The sequence below is a fragment of the Nelumbo lutea genome, chromosome 4 (genome assembly GCF_056320005.1).
Source record: "Nelumbo lutea isolate HS-2025 chromosome 4, American lotus-T2T, whole genome shotgun sequence".
In the NCBI taxonomy this organism is placed as follows: domain Eukaryota; kingdom Viridiplantae; phylum Streptophyta; class Magnoliopsida; order Proteales; family Nelumbonaceae; genus Nelumbo; species Nelumbo lutea.
In genome coordinates, this window is record NC_142687.1 from 85,176,627 (window position 1) to 85,186,620 (window position 9,994).

Below are 9,994 nucleotides of genomic sequence, written 5' to 3' on the forward strand. Positions count from 1 at the left end.
TTTTCAAAATCGGATCGGACCAGACAATGAGACTGGAAAAAATGGGATCTGTTTTTCAAAAAATCGGATTTTCCCCAAAAAAACCATTGATTTTTTTTGTTCTTTTGATATTGAATCATCATCTTTTACCCTCATAGGATAAGGGTTGTATTTCATTTTTTAGTTGGCATAAAACATTACTTTTTTCAGCAGCAATCAGATAACTCTTCTCAAAGGTATGGTGGCGGGAAATGATAACGGGGCTAGGTAACCCATCGCTTTTAGGACTACCTAAACTTATTATCAACTGAGCCATCACTTGGATTTTAAAGTTTGCTTTTAGAAGATTGATAAAAGAGTTATTAAGGCTATTTTTTTTAATAAAAACCTTGGACTTATGCCCCTTTATATTTTATGCATGCCCTCAAGGGTAAATGAAAAAAATACAAATAATTCTTGATGAAGGGTCAGTTAAGTAATTTATAAATTATAGGGTATTTTATTATATATATATATATATATATATATATATATATATATATATATATATATATAATAAAGGATAGATTATAGTAAATATGTAAAAGTATTGGGGTGTCTAATGAATGACCTTTTTTATGGGGGCAAGAATTTGATAAATTATAACTAACCTCCCTCTTTGGTGGGCCAACTGGGTAGAGATAGTGTTCGGATGAACCCAGTCAACTCTTGATTAATGGTTAAAAATGGAACGTGCTGGGATCTGAATCTGGATCAAACGAATGCAGTTTGTTGCGTCTAGGTGGGGGAGTGTGGGACGCGTGTCTAATTCGGTTAGTTTTCAATTTCTAGACAATTATGGGACCCACAATATCTGTGGCCTGTAGGACGATTGGGTAATGTGTTTAGAATAATTTGCCACATCATCAGAATTTTATACTATGAGGTGGCGTATTAAAAATGAAGAAAATTAGAGGATCAACACGTGTTCGTTCCAAATAATCCGGAAAATTGTGTTGCTGACTAAATGATATACCGGTAAAAACAGGGAAAAGAAAAGGGCACCATTCCGGAGCCAGAAGGTTTGTTGGTTGCTAGCAATAGCATGCACAATTCATAAATCGCAGGTTACGCGTCTGTTGAAGGTTTCAACCATTTCGGATGAAATCATCTTCTTATTTCTCTCAAATAAGGGCTGAGAAGAGAGATTCAGGAAGAGAAGTCCAGAATAGATGGAAAAGAAAAATCCCCGCAGAAATTTATGAAGAAACAAGAGAGCAGAGCAGTCGTAATGGAAAAAAGACAGACACAACAATGTGAATTCGCCTCGTGTATCTCCTGCAAGTCGTTTATTAGATGCCCATCTCTCGTACCCTATTCCTCTCTGCTCATTCGCTCTCTCCTTGAAAAGCTGCAGCTCTCTGCATCTCCTGCTTTTTCTTCTCTTTCACTCCATCAACAATAATCAGGGTGCAGGAACAAGATCTTTGGATTCCGATAGACGGCGAAAATGATGACTATAGAAAGAACGTTAGATGGGTCTGTATTAGAAGACATCATTTGGAGACTTCTCGAAGGCAGAAAAGGGAAACAGGTTCAGTTATCCGAGGGTGAGATCCGGCAGCTCTGTGTCAACGCCAGAAACCTCTTCCTCTCTCAGCCTAATCTCCTTCAGATCCATGCTCCCATCAAGATCTGCGGTTCGTTCTCGTTTTCCTCCCCAATATAATCTCCTTTCTTCTTTAATCAGCAATTCCTGACAGAATCCCGTTCAAGCTTTTTTCCCATTACCGTCTTTAATTGATTGTTTTAGAATACGAAAGTTGAAGGTAACGAATTTTCTGTCTTTCAATAATTATCTCTTCAGCTAGTCTGGACATGAATAATGATTTACAATCATCATCATCATCATCCAAGTCTTATCCCAACCATATGGGATCGGCAGAATAATGATTTACAATGGCAGATATAATTTAAAGAAAATATAACTATATAATTCTTTTACTTTCTCTCCCTTTTGTTGTTTCTCATCCAATGCATTTTTTTTTTTTATTTTTGGCTCATCCAATGTATTTGTGCATTGGCATGTGATGAATTATTCTTAGGATGAATATATACAGGGTTTTAAACGAATTGGGCAATTTTAAGTACATTTATCTTGAATTTATCCAGGTTCATTGAATCAATTGATGAGTTATCTGTGAATGTTAAGGACTTGGGGTTGGGGCTTGCTGAATTGGAAGTTGGTTGACATTGTTGGAGATTTGTTGCCAAGTTAACTGTATTTTTAACTGGGATGTTTTATTGAGTTGGTTGGTTTGAAGATCTTTTTTTTCTCCTCCATTTTCCTTTCTTCTTTAGCTGATAATGAAACATTGGAATTATTATGGTATATCTCAGAAAGTATTTATCTGAGAATTGAATTTGATATGTCAAATTACTAAGACACACCTAATGGACATCGATCAGGGGATGCAAATAAACAGTCAAAGCATATTATGTATATAAGTTGTAAATGTGGAGTTTTCTGATTCATGCATCAAGCAGCAAAGGCCAAGCCAAAGCTGGTCCCAGCTTCTAGGGTCTTGGGAAGGGTTTTCATGTCTATAACCTGCAAACGGACCTAAACTCTAGCATTTTAGCATTAAGTGACCACTTGAACATGTCCATCTGTAGGTCACTGACATGCGAAATTTTGGTATTTTGGGGTTTTGACCCATTTCCGAGGGTAGGCAGCCCTTAGACAGACCCCCTGACCAGTTTTTGAAAAAAAAAAAAACTAAAAAAAATAAAGGTGTGTGGGGTCGAATACGTCCCATCTACCACATCCGGGTGAACCGATGTTTGGAACCTTGATTTCATGCTTACCGACCTGAGATTTTGATGCATAATAGCATCAACAATGGTTTATGTGCTAAATGTGCAGCTATCTGCTTTACTAAGTTGATCATTTCCTTCTACAGGTGATATACATGGGCAATACCAAGACCTTTTGAGGCTCTTTGATTGTGGTGGATTTCCTCCTTCTTCAACCTACCTTTTTCTTGGGGATTATGTTGATAGAGGAAAGAAAAGCTTGGAGACAATATGTTTACTTTTGGCCTATAAAATAAGGTATCCTGACAAAATCTTTCTTTTGAGGGGAAACCATGAAGATGCGAAAATCAATAGGATTTATGGGTTCTATGATGAGTGTAAACGGAGGTTTAATGTTCGGCTTTGGAAGACATTTACCGATTGCTTTAATTGTTTGCCTGTGGCTGCACTCATTGATGAAAAGATTCTCTGCATGCATGGAGGTCTTTCTCCAGAATTAAGTAATGTCAATCAAATAAATGACCTCCCAAGACCTATAGAGATCCCGGATAATGGTCTCCTTTGTGATTTGCTTTGGTCGGATCCTGATGCCAAAATCGAGGGTTGGGGGGAAAGTGATAGAGGCGTCTCATATACCTTCGGACCTGATAGGGTTGATGAATTTTTAGAGAAGAATGATCTTGACCTCATATGCCGAGCCCATCAGGTAAGCAACTTTTATTTATCCAACCTTTGCATCGCTTGTGGCAATCCTAATATTCTTGTTTAACTTATCAAAAAAAAAAAAAAAAGAAAGCTAAGGTTCTTGTTAAGTTGTCTGAGAATGTTCTCTGCAAACCACATAACTATGCATAATATATGTATGAATCTTCTTTATTTTTCTTGCCATTTCACTATGTTTTTGTCTGTCCAGGAGAATGTGATTATCATGATTCTAACATTTCTGTTCTTCGGCCTTACAAGATTTCCTAACTAGTTTACATTGAACAGAGGATTTCACTATTCCTCCTAAATGCAAGATTCAAGCTACAGTAAATGTGGATGACACATCTTCCAATAGGGACATGATTCTCATATTCCACATTTAACTTATGTTAGTAGTGCTCTTAAATGAACTTGCAGGTAGTAGAGGATGGGTATGAATTTTTTGCTAAGCAGAGATTAGTCACCATATTCTCAGCTCCAAATTATGGCGGGGAATTTGATAATGCAGGTGCTTTATTGAGTGTTGATGAAGAACTGACATGTTCTTTTGAGATATTGAAACCACTTGATAATAAACCAGAACCAGGTGGTTCTAATACATCAGGGTTGAATATTCATAAGGTATATATTTTAGCATCTTTTTTTCATATATGATTTATCAACTATATTCTGTGGTTTAAGATGTATTGTTGATTGATTATTTTGTATTCATCAAAAATTTTGATCAGTACTTGAAATTCTTTGCTGAGTATAGGTACCCAAAGGTGGTAAGGTTTGAGATATGATATATCCCACACCTTTTGGGATCCCCTTCAATTCACATTGGATAGGGAGGTAGGAGTTTGATATTGAGGGCTTCGTTTTCTGAAGCTTAATTATTCTTAGTAGATTTTTTGGTCTGAACACCTTGTTATCCATCCTGCGGCAATCAGAATCTATAACGAGATTGAAGCTTGCAAGTAGTCCAAGTGCACTGGGAGGTTCATACAGTCTGTAAATTAACCATGGAGAGAGCCCTATGTACAGGAACTGAGAGTTTTAATAGTTCTACCATTAAAAGAGAGTAATGGTAGAACAAATCATATTAACTCTTGGCCCTTTCATCAACCTAGATCTGGCTATTATCGTCCAACTTGCTGCTGCGAGTTCAGATATGATGTCAGTTTCTGCTTGGTCATTTAGTTTCAGAAGCATGCATGGTAACCTGATGTTCTCTTTTCCCATCTTGATTTGGGTTCTTTTGTTTGTAGTCTGGGTGTCGAGGTTTCTGTGAACCCGTCTGTAATTGGAATTGTAATTGTAGTTGATTGTATGTCATGTCATTCCAGAATCTCGTGTTAATAAACTTTGACTGACATACATGTAAGAGAATTCTCATCTAACCAACACCACTGTGCATTTTTTTTTTTTAACAAAATGGCCAATCTCATTCTCAAAGAATTCACATCAGCGCCCCACAGAGCGCTTACCACGGGCGCCCCCACAGCACATCCCCAAATTCTCACTCTCAAACTCGAACCCACATTCTCGCACTTGCCACCCATACTAACTTCTCATGTTAATGGGTCTCAATTCAGCCTAACCCTCGCCCATGGTTTTAAAAGCCGATCGGGAGATTGAACCACTTTGGGTTGAAAGATATTTAAAAATTTTAAATAAAAAATAATAATTATAAAATAAAATTAACCAGAAAATCGTTCATTGGGTTGAATGATTTAGCGGTTCAACTTTTTGGATCAGTGGCTTTCTAACCAAGTCAACGGTTTTTTTTTTTATAAAAGACAACAACTCAGGGATGAAACAGAGCCGATTGTCTGGCTGGCTTTCCGGTCACACCATAAATCCATTAACTCACTCATCTTGACCCGTTAACAAATTATGTTAAATTGCATTCATGGGAATAGTAAAAAAAGCCATTAGAAAATGGTCCCCCTGCCAAATAACATTCAGCGTGGGTTCCACTGGATGGTGGGTCCAAATCCTGATTGTCCTATTAATTGTAATTGTGATCCAACCCATGCAAACAAAATGTCTAGAGGAAGACTCCATTCAACATATATTATGGACGCAAGGGATTCCATTCTTAGCTTCAGATCACATATCCCTAGTCTTTCAAATGGATCTCATTCAATTAAGTGGTCCAAAGCCATTCAGGTTCGAGCATATGTGGTGTCTTGACCCCAAAATTCACGAGGTCATCAACCAAGCTTGGAACTGTGATGTATCTAGGTCTAGAGCTATGCAATTTGTCAAAAAAGAAATAACGTTGTGAACAATTTAAAGAGGTGGAATGAATTGCAATTTGGGAACATTTAAAAAAAACAAAAACAAAATATTTTACAAGCTTTAGAAGTGCAAAACAAGTTAATGGTGGATGGGAATAGGAGAACCCTCTCAAATTTAGAAGAAGCCTATTAGAAACAACTGAATAATATCCTTGCCAAAGAGAAAGCTTATTGGGCGCAGAAGTCAAGAATTGACTGGATTAACCTAGGGGATAAAAATAATAAATTATTTCATATAAGGAAGCCAAGAAAGACTTGTATCTATAAAAAATTAGGCAAGAGAGAAAATAAAAGGACAGGGATCTCCAAATATTTTAGAGAAAATTTATTGAAAAGCTCAATCCAAGGAAACGTTTGAAATTGATGAATTCATAGAGGAGACAACTGCATCATCACTGATGATCAAAATAATGCAATTATTAGGGAAGTATCTGAGAAGGAAATTTTCGAATCTCTCCAATCAATTAAGGACCTTAAATCTCCTAGGTCAGATGGCTAAATGCCTTGTTTTTAAGAAATTCTAGTACATCATAAAAGATTCTATCATCCAATCAGTAAAAGCTTTCTTCCATTCAGAAAAATTGTCACATTTTAAATAAAACATTCCTTGCCCTCATCCCAAAAAATAGGAACCCAAAGTCAATTAATAATTACAGGCCAATAAATTTGTGCAATACAATTTATAAGATCATCTCAAAGATTTTGGTCAATAGAATAAAGCCTTTCTCAGATAAAATTATATCCCCATACCAAAGTGCTTTTATCCTCAACAGACAAATAAATTAAACATTCTTGTTGTTCATGAGATGTTTCATTTAATAAGAAAGAAAAAAAAATAGAAAACCGGTATGGTGGCTTGTAAAATTGACATGGAGAAAGCTTGTGATAGATTAGAATGAGACTTCATAGAAAAGTCCTAAAAATTTTGGATCCCTTAAAAATTGGGTGGGATGGGTCATTGGGTGCATCAGAACAACACATCAAATCCTAATAAGTGGAACCCCCATATAGGAATTTAAGCCTACTAAGGGAATCAAACAAGGGGACCCCCTCTCCCCCTACATTTTTGTTTGTTGATGATTGCCTCATCTTTGTTGAAACCTCAATCAGATCTTTGTTGATGATTACAAAGTCCTCAGTCCAATTTTCAATTAACACTCTCAATAGATTTCAAAAACTTCTAGCTAGGATCTTGAGGATTCCAACCCATTCAAATTCAAACTATTATCTTGGTTCCCCTATAATAAATGGGCATGTTACAAAGAGTACTTTCATGAGTTTGAAAGAAAAAGTATATAATAAACTAGTTGGTTGGAAGAAAAGCACTCTATCCATTGCTAGAAGAGTAACCTTATTGAATGCTACCACCAGCATGATGTCTCAATTCCTCATGAGATCCTTTAAGTTCCCTAAAAATATCATTGAGGAATTAGAAAGATGTCAAAGAAATTTCCTTTGGACAAACTCAAGAGATAAGAAACCCCTTCATCTCGTTAATTGTAAGAGGGCTTGCTCCCCAAAATGCTAGAGTGGATTAGGTTTAAAAAACCTTCACTTGGTCAAAGAAGCCAATTTAGCAAAGCTAGGTTGGAAAATCATCAATGATAAAGAGAACCTTTGGGTCAAAGCCATCACTGGTAAATATTTGCAAAGAGAATATTTTTTGAATGAAAAGGAGAAAAAAATTACATCATGGGCATGGAGGGGAATCCTTAAAGCTAGAGAGCTCTTAAATAAAGGATTAGGATGGGAGGTTGGCAATGGTAGATTAATCAGATTTTGGAAACATAGATGGACTATGGATGAGCCTCTCTCTCTCTCTGAGTTCACCCCCTAGGACAAAATGCAACTTTATGCAGTCGGGTGTAAATAGTTGGAATTGGAATTCTGCTATTTGGAACTTAAATTGCCCTCAAAAGTTGAAGTCTACATGTACCTTTTTTTGAATGAGAAGCTTCCTAAGAAATCCCACCTTCGTAGTAGAGGTTTTTACATAGATGGGGAAGAAGTATGTGTGGAGAGGATGAAGATTTGTTTCACATTTTTAAGAATGTAAGCATTCAAACCAGATTCGGAGAATGGTTTCCCCCACTATTATTGGCCCAAGTGATTATGATTCTTCTATGTTTGAGTAGTGGGACAAAATCACTAAAAATAATGTTGATGGAGGTTTCAAAAACAAAGAAAAGTGTGCATTTATATTATGGAATATTGGAAGAGTAGAAACCAAAAAACATTCAACAATGAAACTACCCCTCTCCAAATAACTCTTGAAAGAACCTTAAAAGCCTACAAGGAATTTAATGAATTAAGCACCAAAAATTCTTTAGTGCCTTTAAATAAGACTAGAAAACTTATTATGTGTCACCCCCCAAATGAGAAAACTATCAAAGTAAACAAAGATGCATCTCGATCTACTAGTGGGATGTGTTCTATTGAAACCACTGCTAGGAATCACTTGGGCGTAGAGTAGTAGACTGTAAAACTTATAAGTTAGGTACTACTTCCATCAATCTGTCTAAAGTGTGGCTGGTTTGGGAGCAGTGAACTTCACCAACAACCCCATCACAACCTAGCAAGATCAAGGGCATCAAAACAAGTAAAACAGGTCCACAAATAAGCCATCTCTTATTTGTGAATGATGTCGTCCTCTTTTGCCAGGCAGATCACCAACAAGTTAGAACTCTCACTGAAATCCTAAAAAAAATTGAACTATTCTCAGGTGCACTCCTACTTTAATTAAAAACCACCGTTATGCTCCAAATACTTGGGATCCTATAATGGACAGAAAGACAAACACAATGTCTCACATCAGGAAATACATGAGAGAATGACTTCAAGAATTTCAACTTGGAGCTCCAAACTCCTTTCCCAATCTTGGAGAACAACCTTGATTAAATAAGTTCTTTTCTAGTCAATTCTTGTCTACTCTATATATGCTCACCACTATCTTGCCATCCAAGACTCACTCTACAATAGAAAAGATTTCTTGAGATTATTGGTGGCATGATGGACATCATGGCTCAAAGCACACCATTTCCTAGCCTAAGTTATGCTTACCAAAAGGCATGGGTGGGTTGGGCCTAAGAAGTAGTCTTCACATGAATAAAGATTTATTTAGTAAGAACATATGGAGAATGTTTGTTAACATGTCCAAATATATACTTTATGGAGCTTAGTCATGAGCTGTAAGTATTTCCCAAGGGGAAGTACTTTTGGAGCCAAGAAAGGCCAAAAAAAGTTCTTTTTTAGTGGAAACAAACCCATGGACTACTGAAAGAATTAAAATCAAGTATGCTTTCCACAACCCATGGGTTCCAACAAAGGTTGCAATAGAGCTATTCAATAGGATGGTTTTTAGAACCTCTTTCTACTTACCTAACTCATCAATCCTATACAACTAAACAATATATTAGATTTATAGGCAAACACATAACTATAGACTCGAATCAATTGATCTAGAAAAATTGCCTAGAGATCAACTTAAGGTTTCCTTAATGTACCACCAATTGGCACTAGAAAAACCAGGAGTCTCTTGTCATTGTTTTTACTGGAGCTATATATGAAAAACTAAGATCCCTCCATGATTCCAAATCTTCATGTGGAAGCTTATATGGGATGGAATTCTTACAAAATATAAACATGTCTACCTATCAGCTGAGAATACAAGATATCCACTATGTTAACAATCAAAGGAAACTACATAAGCACCACCCTATTTTGCTCATGCAATTTGGTGTCAAGGACAAGTTTGGTTTAATCCTAATAAGGTGATACATAAGCCAATTCATAAAATCATCACTCAACGGTTAAAGTCACTACAAGATACGGTGGACAAAGCAACATGTCTTCACTTGTTTGGGAAGGAACAAACTAATCTTCAAAAACTCATTACACTCATCCCAAGTAGTGCTAACTTGAGATAGCATCTTCATATTTGTTGGAACTGGGTTTCCCCCTCAGAGACCCTCAAATGCATAGGCTCACTCAACAAACACCTTGCAAATTGATGGCTCATTTGATACCATCTCAAGTACTGTAGGATGAGCTTTCATCCTCCAATGCCTCTTAGGAGAAACTATTGCTAAGGGAAAAGCTTGTTGGATGGCTTCATGGTATGATACTGAGATAAGAGCCCTAACTATAGGTCTAGAAGTAGCTTCATGTATTATGACATGTACAATATTACATTTTACAATGATTCTAGTAGCAAGCTAGTGGATCTTTTG

General features: G+C 36.5%; 1 protein-coding gene across 1 annotated transcript; it reads left to right on the forward strand.

Annotated features, from left to right (window-relative positions):
- The first annotated feature begins 941 nt into the window (after nucleotides 1–941).
- On the forward strand, nucleotides 942–4,885 carry LOC148861466 (serine/threonine-protein phosphatase PP1-like). Its single transcript, XM_088941966.1, has 4 exons — nucleotides 942–1,658; nucleotides 2,922–3,481; nucleotides 3,898–4,101; nucleotides 4,235–4,885. Exons 1-4 carry the CDS (start codon nucleotides 1,469–1,471, stop codon nucleotides 4,256–4,258), a joined length of 978 nt encoding a protein of 325 aa, XP_088798092.1. The 5' UTR covers nucleotides 942–1,468; the 3' UTR covers nucleotides 4,259–4,885.
- Nucleotides 4,886–9,994: the final 5,109 nt, after the last annotated feature.